The sequence below is a fragment of the Myotis myotis genome, unplaced genomic scaffold, assembly GCF_014108235.1.
Source record: "Myotis myotis isolate mMyoMyo1 unplaced genomic scaffold, mMyoMyo1.p scaffold_m19_p_2, whole genome shotgun sequence".
Taxonomy (NCBI): Eukaryota; Metazoa; Chordata; class Mammalia; order Chiroptera; family Vespertilionidae; genus Myotis; species Myotis myotis.
The window spans coordinates 212384708-212403271 of NW_023416324.1; the positions used below are offsets into that span (position 1 = coordinate 212384708).

Here is an 18564-nt window from a genome sequence, read left to right on the forward strand (position 1 = left end):
CATTGATGAGAGAGGAGCATCAACATTGTTTGGCTGCCTCCTGCAAGCCCCCATCGGGGATGGAGCCTTCAGCCCAGGGCATGTGCTCTGCGGAGAAATGAAGCAGACTGGGGATCGAACTGTGGCGACCTGAGTTCATAGGTTGACACTCAACCACTGAACCACACTGACAGTTTATTCTTAATGACTTCAAGACTAGGCTGCCAAAAGATAAGGCCTAACATTCAGGGGTTAATGAGCTTAGGATGCATTTTTATCAAGAAATATGTCTGCCCTAGAAGAGGGCTAATTCATCTTGTGTTTGAAATGTGAAGGTCTAGCTTTGGCTCCACCGAAATTGCTAAACGTGGAGTAAGTAGGTAGTAGGCCCACCGTCTCAGCACAGCTCAGCTCAGCACAGCGTGACGGAGGACTTGCCTTCCCGGGCTCTCTGTCCTACCCTTTGTCTGGCGGACCCTCCACTGCTAGTTCCTGGCTACAAGGACACTTCCTTAAAGGAAGCCTTCCTTGCCCCTTAGTGGAGGGTGGTTTCTAGAATATGTTCTCACAGCACCGCACTACTAGTTCTGCACAACCATTGTGCTTACATGTATGTAGATTAGTTTGCTTCTGAATTTTTACCCTGATCCTCTGTGTGCCTGGTACATGCCTAGCTCAGAAAATACTCGAATAATGAGACTAGGATTTAACAATTCCAGTTAAATGAAATGCTCAAATATTTGGAAAAAAATTAATCTAGGATTAAAACCACATTTCTGTAAAACAATATAAAATTCCTTTTTATCTACTAACCAATTTTTTTCTTTAACCAAAGGAAATACTGGTATTAATTAGAGTTAAACCCTTAACAAGGGTCTTGTAATAGTGCTGATGCTGGGTCATCATGTCATGATGGTATTTCCTCCTTGTTTAGGTTCTAGAAAAATTATTTCAGAACTCCTATTGAATGTTTTAAAGTAGTTCAACATGGAGTGCTGGAAATGATACCAAAACTTAAAACCTATATATGGTTCCATTTTAAAAATTCAGATTTTAAATTAATGACTTTGATGCTGAAAGTACTTAACTCCATTCTCACAAGTCCGCTACTGTTTGAAGTGATCGTTATCCTTACAGATGATTTAATGCCAGGTGGAGGAATCGCAGCTCTTACTCAAGACTTCCTTTTGTAGGTAAAGCAATGCAAGGTTATATCAAGGTCAAAGACGTGTCGTATTTGATGATCACTTATGTTTTTATTTAGCAATGTGAGTAATTTTGCAATTTATTGTTTAGGAATGTATTGCTGAGGAATGTAAGTAGTAAAATCTTGTGCTACAAGATTTTTGCATTTACATGAACTTTCACTCGTTTTTCAGAATTTGTTCCTAGAGACAGAGATCCCAATACAAAAATGAGAACATGTTTGCATAATCAGAAGGATGCAGTGCAAATGCCCAGTGACACTCTGAGAGCAAAAATGGTGCCTGGGAGAGTTCCCCGCAGATGTGCTGCTGTTGCTGCCAATAAAATAAAGATAATGAGTAATCTAAAGGAAACGATTTCAGGACCAGAAAGTGTCTGGATTAGGAAGAGTAGCAGAAAACTGCCCCATCGAAATGCTTCTGCTGCGGCTAAGAAAAAATTACTGAATGTGTATAAAGAGGATGATACAAGTATAAATTCAGAGAGTGAAAAAGAGCTAGAAGATACTAATAGCAAAATGCTTTTGTTTTAGTCAGATCAGATCCTGGAAAGAAAAAGTAGTGACTATGAAAATGTGTGTGTGGAATTGAAACGGGCCATGAGGAAACTGGCAGTTGCATTCTGCTCCTAGCTCTAAAGTTAACCCCTTGTTGGCACGTTCCGAGGAATTTTCTGAAAACCATAATCCAGAGAGTCACAGTGGGTCCCAGGAAGGCTTCCTCTCAGTGAGTTTTTGTACAGACACTACAAAGAATTCTGCAGAGGAAATAGCTCTGTGTGTGAAGCTGATGGTTGGAGAGGCAGACAGAAAAGACTAAGGACCGCTCATAAAATTATCCCTTTTCAGAAGGAAGGGTCTTGGAGAAATTTCTTGATTCCTAAGAGGAAGAAAATACAGTTGTCCCTCCATATCCCAGGGGGTGGGGTTGGTTCCAGGACTTCCCAAAATCCACAGATGCTCAAGTCCCTTCTATAAAATGGTGTGGTATTTATATAACGGACACACATTCTCCCATATACTTTAAATCCTCTCTACTTATACCTAGTCCAATGTAGATGCTATGCAAATAGTTGTTATACTGTACTATTTAGGACTAATAACAGGGAAGTCTACAAAGCAACGGTGGTTGGCCTAACTACATAGTACAGATCAGCAACAATGTGGCTTTTCCCCTAGTAGCATATTCTTGAGTTGTGGTTGGTTAAAGCCCCAGATGCAGAACCCTTGGATATGGAGGGTCAACTATAATGGGAAGTGTATAGGGTCTACAGCAAAAACCTAAAGGAATAAAAAAATTCAAAATCCCGGCCTGCTAATTTTAAGGGTTTTGCATTAGAGTATAAAAACTCAGACTCACCACGACCATGATGTCATTATTAAAATACAAATTAGGCACATTTCACGAAGTGCCATTGAGCATATTTGACTTTTGAATGAAGCAAATATGTACTCCAGCAAGATGCAGTCCCTCCAATTCACAACCCCAAAGCCAACGAGGACTTGAGGATTTGGTAATCCCGGGGTTTTAATAATCCGAGTTCTGAAGTAGTGTTGGAAATAGAGGGAATCCATTAATGTTTTATTTTGTTTATAATATTGGAATTCATATTGAATGATGACCACTTGATATGACTGATTCAGGGAATATATATTTTTCTATGAAACCCATGAATGTGACTCACAACTTCTTTTCCTCATTTTTACTTTCAGGTAGCAGCATTTACACAGATGCCAAAATGTGCCTCATTATGAGGCAGGTCTCAGTTTTAATAAGTTAGAAAACACAAAATACAGATCAAGATCAAAAGAGTCATATTTTTAGATGATAGAGTAACATCCTCTTATATTTCTCTATAGCACCTTAAGTGTTAGAACTTTACGAACACAGAGCACATTTATTACAGTCTCATCACAACAAACTTTAATGGCAGTGTGTCTGGGTTATTTCATTGTGGCTTTAAACAGGATTAGAAATCTGGTTTTGATATTATAAAGAATTTCTTTGGCTTGAAGTATAATTTGTTAATAGGTATTTACTGAAATGAAAATCACCAGATTAAATGAATGCACTGTCAAATCTTTAACATAGCACATGCTATTGGAAAACTGAATTATTGGTGTTTCCCATTGAAAAATATCTGTGAATATTAATATGATTTGCATGTGTAAATCTGAAAAAGTAAAATATGGAAACCTAAGGGTTTCTATTCCTTTTTCTTTAAAAGATTAATGTAATGCTTTTTTTGTTTTGTTTTGTTACACAGATTGGCCAAGTGTCTTAGATTTCTTGAGAAATTTGTGGTTGCATGTCTACTTAAAAAAAGGCTTTTTTTGTTGTTTTCTTTTTCTTAGCATAAGCCAGAATATTTCTACCCTACAGTTCGTGTCCTTTGTTCTGTTTATAGCATACTTTCATCTGAAATACTGATACCAGTGTCTTGTTACTAGTGCAGGTGAGGAAGGGGAGAATTCCAAATAAATAAAACTTTTAGGTGCATGGGCTTTGCTTTTTGATATCTAATGAAATTAAACCTATTTCCAGTCCCATATTTACACTTAATTTCATAGAAATTTTTTATTGGGTATATAATTAATAAATACCACAAAATGAAAATAGTTGTCTCAGTTAAGATTACTTTATGTAAAAGGTGTTGACCATTTCAGTGTAATGAAAGGATTTCAATTTTGAATTTATAATTTATTGTGGTTGGGTTAATTTCTGTCAGTACCCTTCTCTGATTTAGTATTTAATTTGAACATATATTTGCCTTTTTTTAAGTGCTCAGCCTAAACTTATTGTAACTGCATGAAATAAGCTTTTGTTTGAATCTTAACATTCTTGTAAAATGCTCTCTAAAAGGTATGCAAAATTTTAATCACGGGCAAATGTATTATCATTACCCTATTTATAATTTCAATCAGCTTTTAGAAATGATTTCTTTATAATTACGAAATCAAATTGAAGATCTTAATAGTAAAATTGACATTATTTTATTTAACAAAGGGGCTAGGACAAAGTGATACCAAAACCTTTTATTTTGTAATTCAGTCATTCTATAAAGCCAATTAACCCAGGAGTCTTAATGCAGTTTTAAAACATCACATTGGTAATCTTGTCTATTCTAGCTCACTGAAGTTTCCTAAGCTCTTGCAGGATAGGAATTGGGTCTTACTGTTTACACTTGTGTTCAAATTTTGCTTTGAAGTCCAGCCTTATATTTTGCAGTAATGTGTAAAACTGCTAAATATTGGTTTTATGTAAATGCTTTTGTTGATCAGTGTCTCCACATCCTAAAAGCAAGATGTTTCTAGGAACTTTCTGAGGTTTTTTTGATTGTCTCAGGAGGCTCCCCCGACCCCAAATTAGTACTTAGTTCGGGATTATTTATGGATAACATTCCAAAATGTAAGCAGTGCCATGTAGTTTCAGCCCAACTGAATCTAGGTAAATGTGTTTTTAAAATGTTTCCATTGCAATTCCGGATATTTTCGCTGTTGTTTTAACTATGGTACAGTTGTCCTTTTTCCTCCTGCTTGGAATAGTGCTCTGTGAACTGTCTGCCAGCAAATTTGAAAGAGAACCAATTAAAACACTTTGCTTGTAAGTGAAAGGCTGTTGAAAGCGGAAGCAAATTTTGTATTAGAAATGGCCACGTTTTTAAAAAGCAGCTCATATTTTTGCAGTCTCATAGTCTTTCACATCAGCTTGACGACCACCAGCTTTTGAAATGTGAATTCCTCCTGCAGAGTAAAGGTCTCATGTTTATACCCTCCGGAGCGCAGTGTTCCTTCCTGCCCTCCCGCCCGCCTTCCCTGCCCACCATCCCGGGCGGGGAGCGCGCGGAGGAGCCGGGCGACTCATCACCAACGCTCGCCCTGTCCCTCCGGAGGGAGGAGGGAGACGGAAACAGCAAGGGAGGGAGGCAGAGGGACCCACAGCCACAGCCTGGGATGGGGGCTGGCGCCTACCCTTCCCCAGCCGGCTACCTGTCCGCACAGGAGTCCCCGCCCCGCGCCCCCTCTCGTCTCAGCCTCCCAGGCCTCCCCGCCCAGCTCAGGCGGAGGGAAAAGCTCTAGTTTTGCGCGACCCCCCAGGGTCCCAGGGCGCGTGCGCGGAGGCGGCGCAGGGGGCGTGGCAGCGGGCGGCCGCACTTAGGGGCGGGGCTCGGGGGGCGGTGGCCGGAGGGCGCGGCTATGTGCTGGCGCGCGTGCGCGGGGGGCGGGGTTGGCGCAGGCGTAGGCGGCGCAGGCGGCGCAGGCGCAGTCCCGTGGCGCCGCAGTTAGGCGGGGCGGGTGGGAGGGACAGCATGGCGGCCACGTTCTTCGGGGAAGTGGTGAAGGCGCCGTGCCGAGCCGGGACGGAGGACGAAGAGGAAGAAGCCGAGGGGAGGACAGAGACGCCCGAGGACAGGGAGGTGCGGCGGCAGCTGGCGCGGAAGAGGTGAGGTCCTGGCTCGGGGAGCGGGCGGCGCGCGCGGGCCTGCGGCCGTGGGTCCCTCCCCCGGGCGCGCGGGACCTCGGTGGTTGCGCTGCCCGGGGCCTTGGGAAGGCCCCGGTGGTCCGGCTGCTCCAGCCGCAGGGCGGTGGGCCCGCTGCGGTCTCCGTGGGCGGTGGGATTCACGTGTCCTTGAAAGCGCCGGCCCGCTCGCCTCCCCGCAGCACTGGCTCAGGGGCTTCCTGCCCACTAGTTACCTCTTCCCGGCGGCGGGGCTGCCTCTTCGCGCCCCAAGTTTGCCCTGTATCTGGGTCACGGACACAACACAGCTCCCTTACAACTGTCTTCTCCGCCCCACGCCTCAGTTAGCATTGCGGGCCAGCGGCAGGTGCGTGTCTTGTTTTGAAAAGCGTTCTTCCCAAATACACACACGTGGGAGAAATTGGCGAGAGGGAGGCTTGGCCACCTTCCTCTCCCTCCACCCGCAAGCAGGTCGCCGTGACCGTGCCTTTCACCGGGCGTGTTTCGGAATGCATCTCAGACGCCGCAGGCGTTTGCTTCTATGCTGCTACCCGCCCCCCTGACAACACTAATAGTTTGTGATCCGTTGTCTCAGACGTGACATTTTCCGGGGCGTTTGCGTACATCAGGGTCCTCCCGCCTTGTTTCTCCAGCTTGCTGTCAGGTGGAGCAGCCGCCCTCCCTCTCCCCGCGCGAGGCTGGGTGTCCTGGGTGTCCCATAGGCTGTCCCACGGCCCGGGGGTGTCCGATGCTTCCTGTTGTGCCCTTTAACACGTCGTATTTGTCGCCTGCACTTCCCGGAAGTGGAAGTTCCTTCTGGAGGCTGGATCAGGTTCTGGTTGAAGGTTTTGCCGGCAAGAAAGCGTGGAAGGTGGTGGGTGGTGCCCTGCTTTTAGGGGGGCCGAGGGCGGTGGGGGAACAGCCTGATCTCTGGGGTCGAGTTCTCCGGGAACTTGGTGTGGGATGGTTTTCTCTGTTGTCATCACCCGATTCCATTGTTTGCTGAGGCTTATAATTATGTTCTTTATAAAACCAAAACAGGTATGTTGCTTCATACAAAAGTCATACTTCTAGTAAGTGTTTTTTTAAAAAAAATATATTTTTATTGATTTTAGAGAGGAAGGAAGAGGGAGAGAGAGTTAGAAACATCAATGATGAGAGAGAATCACTGATCGGCTGCCTCCTGCAGGCCCCCGCGCTGGGGATCGAGCTTGCAACCCGGGCCTGTGCCCTGACCGGAATCGAACCTGGGACCCTTCAGTCCGCAGGCCGCCCGTGGAGCCAAACCGACTAGGGCTAGTAAGTGTTTTTTAATCATAATAAGGCACTCTTTATATGTAAGCTACTTTAGTTTCGTCTTTTGTTTCTTGTGTTAGGGAGGTGCGGCTCTTTCGAAGACAAACAAAAACATCTTTGGAAGTTTCTCTGCTGGAAAAATATTCTTGCTCCAAGTTTATAATTGCCGTAGGAAACAATGCAGTAGGTGAGTGGAAATGCATTAGACTAGACATTTTGTTGAAAGAATAAAAGCTCAATTTACTGATTTATTTTTATCAGAAAAGATTTCAAATGTTTGTTATTTTTTAAGAAAAACTCATTAGAGAATAACTTGTATTCAAGTAAAATCTGTCATTCATGTGGCACTGTCTTTTTGATAAGCTTAAAAAATATGATTAAAAGGAAATGTTCTTGGCTTTAGGGACTTAAAAACTCAAGGAATTGGTTCCAGTGTGTTCAGGTCCCTAGGATTCCATAAGTTCCAGGGCCTGTTTTGACCAGACCTGGAGGGGCAGAGGGGGCATGTGTATATGAACCCCCTTGTAGCAGTGGTTCTTAAATGCTTTTCAGTTAACAGGCCCCTTTAAGAACATAATGAGAACTCTAGAAATAACAGTAATCACTAACATTTTGAGTACTTAAGTTCTAAGGTCTTTCCATAAATGAATCCGTTTGAGAAGTTAAAGTTAGAGCAGTGCAGGGTGCAGCTAGGACAGTATGCACGTGCATGTGCAACCCTGTATGATTTCAGGGGCTTCTTGGGCTCAAGGAGAGCACTCGGGATTCCAGTCCAGATCTTTGTCCTGTAAGTTAGCCCTAGTGTTCGCAGAGCAAGTACAAGGTAAACAACTACCGACTCATTTATGTTAACGTTCTACTGGCTACAACTTTCCAGGTAAGTGTTGCCTGTGAGAGCACAGTAACGTGGGTCAGTAACCCTTTCCAGCTCCTGGCTCTGACCCCATCTGTACTCAGGGCATGGCCTTTTACTTCTTACGGCCTTAGTTTCCTTTTCTGCTAAATGCTAGTGTAAAGTTGGTGGCCTAGAATGGCCCCTTTAGCTCTAAAATTCTAGAGTAACTTGAATGAATGTATTTTTTATTGACTAGAAAATGCAACCTGCAGAGCCAAATACTAACTCCTGTGAATTGTTTTTACAGCATTTTTGTCGTCATTTGTTATGAATTCAGGAGTCTGGGAAGAAGTCGGTTGTGCTAAACTCTGGAATGAATGGTGCAGAACAACGGACACTGCACATTTATCCCCCGCAGAAGCTTTTTGCGTGTTTTATCATCTAAAGTCAAACCCCTCGGTATGTGGGACTGACTAACCTGGTGTGTTTAAGAAGGTGTGTGTAGCCCGAGAGCGTCGGACTGCGGACTGAAGGTTTCCATTCCAGCCAAGGGCCTGTACCTGGTTGCAGGGCCTGTGTGGGAGGCACCCAATCCACGTCTCTCTCTGTCTCTCTCCCTCCCTTCCACTCTCTCTCTCTAAAAAAAAAAAAAATCAATGGAAAGATATCCTTGGGTGAGGACTGACAACAGCAAGAAAGTAGTATTTGTGCAGGCATCATTTATGTAGTGTTCATTTGAATTCCATGTTCTTCTGTGTCTGCTTTGGGCTGAGGTAGGGTAGTAACCACTTTGTTGTTTATACGCTGTTGGTAAAGTTCTTAGGAAATTCTGATATAACTGTTAGAAACAAACCATAAACATTAGGTATTTAAGTGTTGCCTTCAATGAAAAGATTACTTCAGTTGGCGACTCCAGACGTGCAAAAATGTCCATCTGTCAAAGCCGGGAGTTCTGCTTTGTTGCTGTGTAGGCCAATATTTAGCCAGTGCCTGGTACATGCTGGAAACTCAGCCAGTGTCTGCTGAACAGATGAGTGCTTTATGCATCCTAAATACAGTTCTGGTGACACCAGGCTTTCATCCTAACCTAATTTGTCCTGATTTTTAAGTCAGAAAAGACATTCTGTAGCCGATGTTGAGTGATTTCTTTGGATTGTATTTGTCCTAATTCTACTCTTACATTCATTTAGAGAACTCAGTGTGCTGGGCAGTTTGGGAGACAAGCCAGGGAGGTGAGGTGGCCACACAGGTGATGTCTGCCCATCTGCTTGTCTGTCAGAGTTCCACCCCCCCCCCCACCCCCGACACTTGAACAAAGGCAGGGGCAGGGATTCAGACATTGGAAGAAGTCAGTAATTCCGTAATATTATAATGTTGCTTATTTCAAATGGTAAGGACCAAGTGTTAGCCCCCCCCAAAACTGTAGAATTAAATTTCATAATACAGTTTGTTTCTATAGCATGCACTCCAAAGTTACTGAAATTTCGTAAGGATTTTTATAAAATATTCAGTGTTTATAGGAAACTAGAGGCCTGGTGCACAGATTCCTGCACTGGTGGGGTCCCTCGGCCTGGCCTGTGGGGATCAGGCTGAAACCAGCTCTCCGACATCCCCCAAGGGGTCCTGATTGCCAGAGGGCGCAGGCCAGGCCGGGGGATCCCACCGGTGCACAACTGGGGCCAGGGAGGGACTGTGGGAGGGCTCCAGGGCATGTCCGGCCCGTCTTGCCCAGTCCTGATCAGCCAGACCCCAGCAGCAAGCTAACCTACTGGTCGGAGCGTCTGCCCCCTGGTGGTCAGGGCGTGTCATAGTGACAGGTCGAACGAACGGTTGGACACAGCATATTAGGCTTGTATTACATAGGATTACTCAGGAAGCTAAGCATCAGGAAACTTTATCTGATCCTTAGTGGAAAAGTTTCACTTTAGAATAGACAGTGACGGTCAAGTAGGAGAAATTTCTGTTACTGCGTCTAGTTTTACCATTTATTGGTTAGATATCTCTTGATTATTTAGAACTTATGTGTACAGGCAGCTAAATATATATCCAGTCATTTTGTTCTCCCCTATCTTGGGGTCCCTATTCCCCTCTTGTACTTGCTTTGTGCAGTTAGCATATCTGGCAATATTTTAAGAGACGATACGGTTGATTTCTGTGGATAGTGTTGTTCTGTGAGGTTTTATAACCAGGAATCTCATCCTTTCATGGCCTTGTGGCAGGTTATCTCACTGGAGCTTATGGTCTGCAGCTGGGTTTCTAAACTAACACCGTCCTCACAGGCACCAGCCGCGCTTCGGGATATCGGTGGGCTGAGGTCCTGTCGGGCCGCAGGTGTGCTCTGCTGGACCTACTGTTGAGTTGGGCTTACATGCCACCGAGGACTGATTTGAGTCTGGCCTTCACAGGGGGCCCACAGGGACAGCAGGGCTGGTACCTCCCTGTGTTTAAGGGTTCTGGGGGGTCTTCACTGGGAGCATCTGCAGTACCTCATATGCTGCCGCCCAGTCAGTGTGCATTTTATTCCGATATTAATCAACAGTAGTAGATTGACTCTTAAATTTAAAATTGTAAAGCAAAATAAGCCATTAGCAAATTGAGAAAAATCAGTGTTATCTAAGCGTTGCGTTAGGATATTCACGATATGTATCTGGTGACAGTCGGGGGTGCACATAACATTTATTTGACTCCAAAACTTGGGATTTGGTTTTTCAGGTTTTCCTTTGCCAGTGCAGTTGCTACGTTGCTGAAGATCAGCAGTATCAGTGGCTGGAAAAGGTGAGCGATGCCATTAGGTAAGGGTTTAGTATCTTCACACGTAACCCACATAGTCAGATATTGAAGTGGGGAACATGTTTGGGTTTTTCCCTTAAAATATTGTAGTAAGTTGTTAAGAGAATGTAAAGAATAAAAGGACTTACTTAACAAACATAATTAGCATTGTGCTAAAGATTGTAGGTCGCAGAGGCATAAAACTAATTGAATTCTTCCCATCCACATTATTATTTTGTTTGACAGAAACAAAAGGCAAGAAACAGAACAGGACACGGCCACGGGTGAAAGCTGGCAATGCTCGGGGCGGGAGGCAGGGGGCTGGCACTCAGCTGCCACTCACTCCAGACCCCAGAATATTATACCCATTGTTCTTAGCATTATGATGGATTGATTGAGGCTTCATTTTGTGGGAAAGTTGTGCACATAGTATGTGCCCAATAATACAGATTTTTCAGTGAATACTTTAACTCAGCTAGGAATTTTAGAGAATAATCATAATTTGGGCAGTTACATATTATTATTATTAATATTTTTATTGACTTCAGAGAGGAAGGGAGAGGGAAAGAGAGATGGAAACATCAGTGATGAGAGAGAATCATTGATCGGCTACCTCCTGCACGCCCCACACTGGGGATTGAGCCCGCAACCCAGGCATGTACCCTTGGCCAGAATCGAACCTGGGACCCCTCAGTCCAGAGGCCGACCCTCTATCCACTGAGCCAAACCAGCTAGGGCAGGGGTGGGCAAACTTTTTGACTCGAGGGCCACAATGGGTTCTTAAACTGGACCGGAGGGCCGGAACAAAAGCATGGATGGAGTGTTTGTGTGAACTAATATAAATTCAAAGTAAACATCATTACATAAAAGGGTACGATTTTTTTTTTTTTAGTTTTATTCATTTCAAACGAGCTGGATCTGGCCCCCAGGCCATAGTTTGCCCACGGCTGAGCTAGGGCTTACATATTATTTTTAAATGAAATCAACATATGATGTGTATTTTAGCAACAGTTTGGATTACATCTTAGGTATATTTTTATATAGGCATTACACTTTAATTAGAAATAAGAAATTGGATGTATTCTCATTTTAAACTTAGATTGGCATACTTAGGAACATTTATTAAAAGTTATTAAATGCATTTTAGAAGGTCTGTGAACCTTTGATAATTATATACATGATTTTATGTTCATGCACTTTTGTGTATTTTTTAGGGAGAGGTTTTATTAGATCTCAAAAGGGTAGGAAACTACTGTAATAATTGGTATTTTTACTTTATATAGGATAATTATTATGTAAAAATATTTTACTGTTTTGTACTATGGAACTACTTTCCCAGACTTAAAAAAAAAAGTAAAATTATGCATTTCCCAAACAAAATTTTTAATCACTATTTTTTCCCCGTAGGGACACTCTTTGGGTCCCTTTGCTGTTTGGTTCATGTGAGCCACGTAATGCTGGTAATCACACAGTCTGACAGTGCTAAGTGGTGTAGATTCAGACTATATAACAGGTGTTATAGAGAGGCTGTCAATTAGGCCTCGTGAGCCTGTGATGTCTTAAAGGGGACATACCTGGTAACAAATGTATATAGTGTAAATGTGTTTGGTTTATTTACAAAGCTGTGTGATATAATGAAATTAGTCTTGCAGATCATTTATGACATAATATAAAATCTTCACTTTTATTGTTATTATTTGAAATAGCAATTTCTTCTCTTCATAAAATATTTTCAAACAAGGTTCTGTGACCTAAAATCTTTTTTTCTGTAAAAAATTGCTGCTTTGTTTATATTATCATAGATAAAAGCTGAAAGAATTGGTGGAAATCCATCAGACACAAACGTAGAAGAACATGGAGGTTAGAGCGATGGAAACTCGCCTGCATTGTGCTATATAGTAGTCCTCCCCTTATCTGCAGGGGATGTTTCCAGACCCCAGTGGATGCCTGAAACTGCAGATAGTACCAGGCCCTCTATGCACTGTGTTTTTTCCTATACATATACACCTGTGATAAAGTTTATAAATTAGGCACAGTGAGAGGTTAACAACTAATAATAAGGCAGAGTGATTGAGGCAGAAACTGAACACAAGCACAGCCGTGCCTCGGTAGACGATCTGATAATGCGATGGCGGCTAAGCGACAGGTATAGTGTACACAGTGTGAGGCGACAGGCAGTGACTCACGTTCCAGGCTGGATGGAGTGGGATGGCATGGGATTTCATCATGCTTCTCAGAACGCACCTAATTTAAAACTTGTGAATTGTTTATTTCTGTAACTTTCCATTTAATATTTTCAGAATGTGGTTGATCACGGGTAACCAAAACCATGGAAAGCAAGATCCAAAAGCAAAACTACGGATAAGGGGGGACTACTTAAAATTCTTTTACATTCACTTAAAAGGGATTTTTAAGAAGACTCATTTGCTGGCGTCATGGGTGGGTAGGAGCGGGAGTGAAGCGACTGCCGATAGGGTTCACAGTCGAGCGACTCGTTTACTCTGGACGATGTTCTGGCTGTCGGAATGGCTGCTCTGGCATCTTTGTTCCTGACTTCATTTCCTTAGGTAGTAGTGCTGTCCTAGTTCACAGGTGAGGAAAGTGACAAACCAAGGTCAAATCTAGGTGAGGGGAAAGGAAAGTGTGTGTTCTATTTTTCCATGGACACTTCTATTCGTGCAAGGCCTGACATTACTGTGAGTGGTGGTAGATAAAGACCTGGGGAAATGTTTCTATTCTGTAACAAAATTTTATATATATATGTATATATACATATACATATATGTATACACACACACACATATTCAATAATATTTTGAAATACTATTTTGATTTTCAAATAATTAATTTGAAATCCATTATGTGTTAGGTTTTTGGCTCTTGTCCAAAGAAGAATATGCAAGTAACTATTCTCACCTGTCGACACGTTACTGACTATAAGACTTCAGAATCTACCAGCAGCCTTCATTCTCCTTTCCTGAAAGCCCTAAAAACACAGAATTCCAAAGAGCCTCCATGCTGCTCACTGCTGGAACAACCCAACATCGTACACGACCTCCCTGCAGCAGGTGGTATTAAAGTTCGTAACCTTTATGTTACATCTTGGTATTGCTTTATTGGTAGTAATTCTTTTGAGTGTGAGATCTTTCTGAGGTAGTTTGTTAATGATGATTAATAATGCATTGCTGTTTAACCTCAGTATCTGTAGTTGCCAGTACATCCTGTTTGGTTTGAGTTTTAAAATTTTCTACACACAGTTACATGAGAACAGCTCTGAGTTCTTAACTGTTGCCTTTCAGAGCTGCTCTGTTTCTTGGTCTTTGGTAACTCATGTGAGCCAATGTTAGATATAAATTGTTGGTATATGAAAAGTTGGTAAAGTGTGTTTTAATTATCAAAATAATAGTTTCAAATATTGAATCTTGATAATTTTAATATTTTTATTCCTGTTACTACTATATCAAAATTAGATTGTCACTTTTCAGTAGTAAATGTTACTATATACAGTTAGTTGTTATCCTATATAATAAAAGGCTAATTCGCTATGACACGTACTGGGGCTGCCAACCAGCCTGACCCGGCCCCGATTGGCCCCCACACCAACCTCCTGTGGCCCCTCCCCCTGGCTAGCCCCACCCCCAATTGCCTCTCCAACCCGATTCGGGGTGGGGCTGGCTGGCCGGCCAACCGCTCGCAGCCTCACCCGCTGGCCGGCCCCCCCCAACTGGCAGGAGCCCCTGGCTGCCTGGTCCCCCAATAGGTCTCGATTGCCGGCCAGGCCAAGGGACCCCACCCACGCACAAATTCGTGCACCAGGCCTCTAGTTAATAAAAGGGTTTTCTTTCCTCTAAATGTTAAGTTTATTAGAATAAATGGCTCAAAGTTTTATGCTTCATATATATTTTAAAAATATATTTTATTGATTTTTTATAGAGAGGAAGGGAGAGGGATAGAGAGTTAGAAACACCAATGAGAGAGAAACATCAGTCAGCTGCCTCCTGCACCTCCCCACTGGGGATGTGGCCGCAGCCAAGGTACATGCCCTTGACTGGAATCGAACCTGGGACGCTTCAGTCTGCAGGCCGACGTGCTATCCACTGAGCCAAACCGGTTAGGGCTATGCTTCATATATTTATTGTTTACATTTCATTTACTTTGTTTAGGATAGTCAGCAAAATTTTAATCTTGTAGCTACTTAAAATGTGTTTCAACAGTATGTTCAGGAAATGCAAATAAACAATATTCGCCTATCTGTGCACCTGAAACTAATACAAAATACTATTGAATGTAAACTGTAACTGAAAATTATATTTAAAAAATCAATATATGCAGAAGCAGGAGAATATTTCGGAAAATAATTGGCTTTGGAAAAAATATGCATTATAATTAGTTCAAAATGGCAGTAAATGCTTTGATTAAAAGAGGCAACAGAAACAACTATTTTTAAAGGCTTTATTTAGAGATGTTTAATTTAAAAATACTATAATAGGAAACTTAAGTGTTTTTCCTTTCTTGATTATTCAGTTCTGAGCTACTGTCAAGTATGGAAAATCCCTGCCATTCTGTACTTGTGTTACACTGACGTGATGAAATTAGACCTCATTACAGCTGAGGCTTTTAAGCCTGTGCTTTCTTCCAGAAGCTTGAAAGGTTTGGTTAAGGTAAGACTTTATTTAACTCATTGATTTTAATAGCTGACTTACTATCGTGAACAGGCATAAAAACAAACATAAATGTGTGGTGTCAACTCATAACTTAGGTAGCACTTTGAGATCCTTTTTTCTCAGAGCTCCCTAACCTGGCGGTTGGAATCTGATTGGCACCTTCTCTTGTAGATATCCCCCTGTCACTTGAGTGTCTTGTTCGTGTGGCTAGACCAGTGCCGGGCGCTGAAATCCCAGGTGGCTGTGTAGAAAGATGGTTTTACTATTCGAGAAGTTTCTTTAATTAATTTGGAAGGTTGTTAAATTTTGAGAAGGCATTTGATTAATTTAGAATGAAGTAATTTGGGAGGCGGTAGTTTTTAAGGAGGCATATGTATCAAATTATAACATTTATTCACCTAAATTTGTGTGGGACTAGATGTGTGAAGATGAGGTAAACCTGTTCCCTGCTTTCAGTTTGTATACATACCTGTGGGCTCTTCCCCAGAAAAATACCTATGGAACGTATACACAGAGAGTCCTGCCTGCAATCTCAGGTAGTTTAGGAACTCCCCTCCTCTTCCTAAGAGATTTGCTGAGAATCCATGGACTCCCAATTTGAAAACAGCTTCCTTAAGGGATGAGGGTGTAATAACATTGCTCCACAGCCCTGTTTTGTTCAGAATGGCCATTCGTGTCAGGGCAGCTTTTCCGGTGTGTGGGTGTTAGCTCATCTCACAGGCCTCATCATTAGCTCGCTTCCGAGCGCGTCCATTTTTTGTGTGGAAACAGGCCATGTTTTTTCATGTTGGTGTTCCCAGTTTGTCACAAGCATGGCATGTAGAAGATGGCCCTCAATAACCATTTGTTGAATTAATAAGAGTAAAACTAAGACTCAAGTATAATTGAGGCACTGTCAGTGTTCCGTTTCCGCGGATGGCAGGGCCGACTTTTTGCGTTATTCGCCATTTCATGTCAGGGACTTGAACATTGGTGGCCTGGGAGGTCCTGGAACCAGTCCCCTGCAGATACTGAGGGACCACTGTGCGTCTTCCAGATCCGTTAGAGGAATGGGCACTCTTTTTTTTAAATTTTATTTTATTGATTTTTTACAGAGAGGAAGGGAGAGAGATAGAGAGCTAGAAACATCGATGAGAGAGAAACATCGATGAGAGAGAAACATCGATGAGAGAGAAACATCGATGAGAGAGAAACATCGATGAGAGAGAAACATCGATCAGCCGCCTCCTGCACATCTCCCATTGGGGATGTGCCCGCAACCCAGGCACATGCCCCTGACTGGAATCGAACCTAGGACCCTTCAGTCCGCAGGCCGACGCTCCATCCACTGAGCCACACCGGTTTCGGTGGAATGGGCACTCTTTCTGACAAATTGAGCTACCTTACATATGCATCTCTTTCGGAGTGTGTGCTCACAGTTTCGTGTGCTTCTTGGTGAACTGATTGGCTCTTCCCGGGCCGGGCTGTTCCGTCTGTATTGTGGTACGGTGCTCAGCGCACAGGCACTCCAGAACTTTGGACTTGTTCTGTAAGTCATGTATCATGCAGTGCTTAGGTCAACTTTTAGGTTTTAAAATATTCTTTGAAAAGGAAATTTATTTATTTTTAAATTTTTTTTTTTATTGATTTTAGAGAGGAAGGGAGAGGGATAGAGACATAGAAACATCAGTGATGAGAGAGAATCATTGATTGGCTGCCTCCTGCACGCCCCCCACTGGGGATTGAGCCTGCAACCCAGGCATGTGCCCTTGGCTGGAATCGAACCTGGGACCCTTCAGTCTGCAGGCCGACGCTCTATCCACTGAGACAAACCAGTTAGGGCTGAAAAGGAAATTTAAATAACTTTTTAAACCTTTTTAGTTCTACATTAAAGATAAAGATTTGTGGGAGGGAGGGTGAGCCAGGTGGCTGTTTTGAAGGTAATTTCTTAGTGACCACATATAGTCATCCCGAATTCATAAAATTGGCATATATAGTCATCCCGAATTCATAAAATTGGTATATATAGTCATCCCGAATTCATAAAATTGGTATATATAGTCATCCCGAATTCATAAAATTGGTATATATAGTCATCCCGAATTCATAAAATTGGTATATATAGTCATCCCGAATTCATAAAATTGGTATATATAGTCATCCCGAATTCATAAAATTGGTATATATAGTCATCCCGAATTCATAAAATTGGTATATATAGTCATCCCGAATTCATAATCTCTTTGATCTAAAAGTGCTACTTGGTCCACATACTGGATTCTCTTGAGTGCCTACTGTGAGGACCCCACAGTGCTAGGTGGTACACCCCAGTAGGGCCTTTGGTTTCATGCCAGGCCAACAGTGGGCATTATGTGTGCCAGGCAAGGGGAAGAGTAGGTCATTAGGAGAGGCTGCACCAGGGATGTGGCACTTCAGCTGGATTTGAAAGGTGAGTGAGTCCTAGCGCACAGGGCAGCAGTGTGAGCCCAGAGTGGGCAAGCTCAGGGAGCATTGAGGATAATGGTGTCAGCGAGGTATTGGGCTGAAGAGGGAAGTCAGCTCATGGGGGGAGATGGGCCAAGCTAGAGCGTCGTGTCCGCGTAAGGGCTTTAGGCGGCCTGCGGAGGTCAGGGATTCCTCTGAGTTTTGAGTGATAGGAGGACACCCTTAGATGTGTGACTCACTTGCCTTTTGTTTGAAAGGAGGTGAATGGCAGCGCCCTTTCCAGTTGGGCGCCGGTGCAGGGATTGGGGTTGCATGTCGCTTCTAACTGAATTCTCAGCCTCACTGTGTAACATCTTTATTCTCTCCTTTCAGAATATTCCCCAGAGCACAGAGATACTGAAGAAATTGGTGATGACAAATGAGATTCAGAGTAACATTTACACGTGATTCCAGATGGTTTTGTCACCTGTGTCACCTGTCCATTCCTTGGGGGGCAGCAGCAGCACTGTTGCATAGGTTCCTTTTTTTCAAGAAGTATTTTGAGGGTATTAAAAACAGAATAAACTTATTTTAAATTCATTGCAGTTATAGTTGTTTTTTGTGGTGGTGCTGTTCACGGCTGAAATAAGCCAGTTGGTTTTTTTTATCCACTAGGTGGGAGTATTGTTTTATTTGAGTGTTTTGAGGTAATATAGTTGTTTTTAAAAAGCCACAGGTTGTATTAATATGGCAAAGTATAGTTAATTTGGTGCAGAAATTCTCTGTGATATCTGAAAGTTGATGGTCTGTTGGTGATTCCTAATATATGGAAAGTTTTTCATAGGAAATTTTATGAGTTCTACAGTTTTGTTTTTTGTTCTTTGGGTAAAAATTGATAAGGTAACAAAGTTATATATTTGCTCAAAATGAAACAGTAAGACAATTGCATTTATTT

The 18564-nt window shown here is 42.8% G+C and overlaps 2 protein-coding genes across 9 annotated transcripts in view; both read left to right on the plus strand.

The window, feature by feature from the left end:
- Positions 1–4959, plus strand: part of BRWD1 (bromodomain and WD repeat domain containing 1) — a 98473-nt gene extending 93514 nt beyond the window's left edge. For all 5 annotated transcript variants that reach the window (XM_036350105.1, XM_036350106.1, XM_036350108.1 and 2 more), the window contains one exon: positions 1359–4959. In XM_036350105.1, the coding sequence (XP_036205998.1) occupies positions 1359–1717 (359 nt within the window). In that variant the 3' untranslated portion in view covers positions 1718–4959. The remainder of the gene's footprint in view (positions 1–1358) is intronic.
- Positions 4960–5476: 517 nt separating this feature from the next.
- On the plus strand, positions 5477–18209 carry PSMG1 (proteasome assembly chaperone 1). 4 transcript variants are annotated; one of them, XM_036350110.1, is made up of 7 exons: positions 5477–5627; positions 7019–7125; positions 8081–8232; positions 10486–10548; positions 13412–13610; positions 15067–15203; positions 18003–18209. In XM_036350110.1, exons 1-7 carry the CDS (start codon positions 5494–5496, stop codon positions 18075–18077), a joined length of 867 nt encoding a protein of 288 aa, XP_036206003.1. In that variant the 5' UTR covers positions 5477–5493; the 3' UTR covers positions 18078–18209. The 4 variants fall into 4 exon arrangements, with proteins under 4 accessions (XP_036206003.1, XP_036206004.1, XP_036206007.1 ...); XM_036350112.1 differs by lacking the exon at positions 5477–5627 and adding an exon at positions 7672–7815; XM_036350111.1 differs by lacking the exon at positions 10486–10548.
- Positions 18210–18564: the final 355 nt, after the last annotated feature.

Excerpts from the sequence above, each read along its gene's own strand:
- PSMG1 (XM_036350110.1), top strand. The coding sequence starts at position 5,494 with ATGGCGGCCACGTTCTTCGGGGAAGTGGTGAAGGCGCCGTGCCGAGCC. Across the intron at positions 5,628-7,018 it reads CGGCAGCTGGCGCGGAAGAG|GGAGGTGCGGCTCTTTCGAA; the intron begins GTGAGGTCCTGG and ends TTCTTGTGTTAG. Across the intron at positions 7,126-8,080 it reads CGTAGGAAACAATGCAGTAG|CATTTTTGTCGTCATTTGTT; the intron begins GTGAGTGGAAAT and ends TTGTTTTTACAG.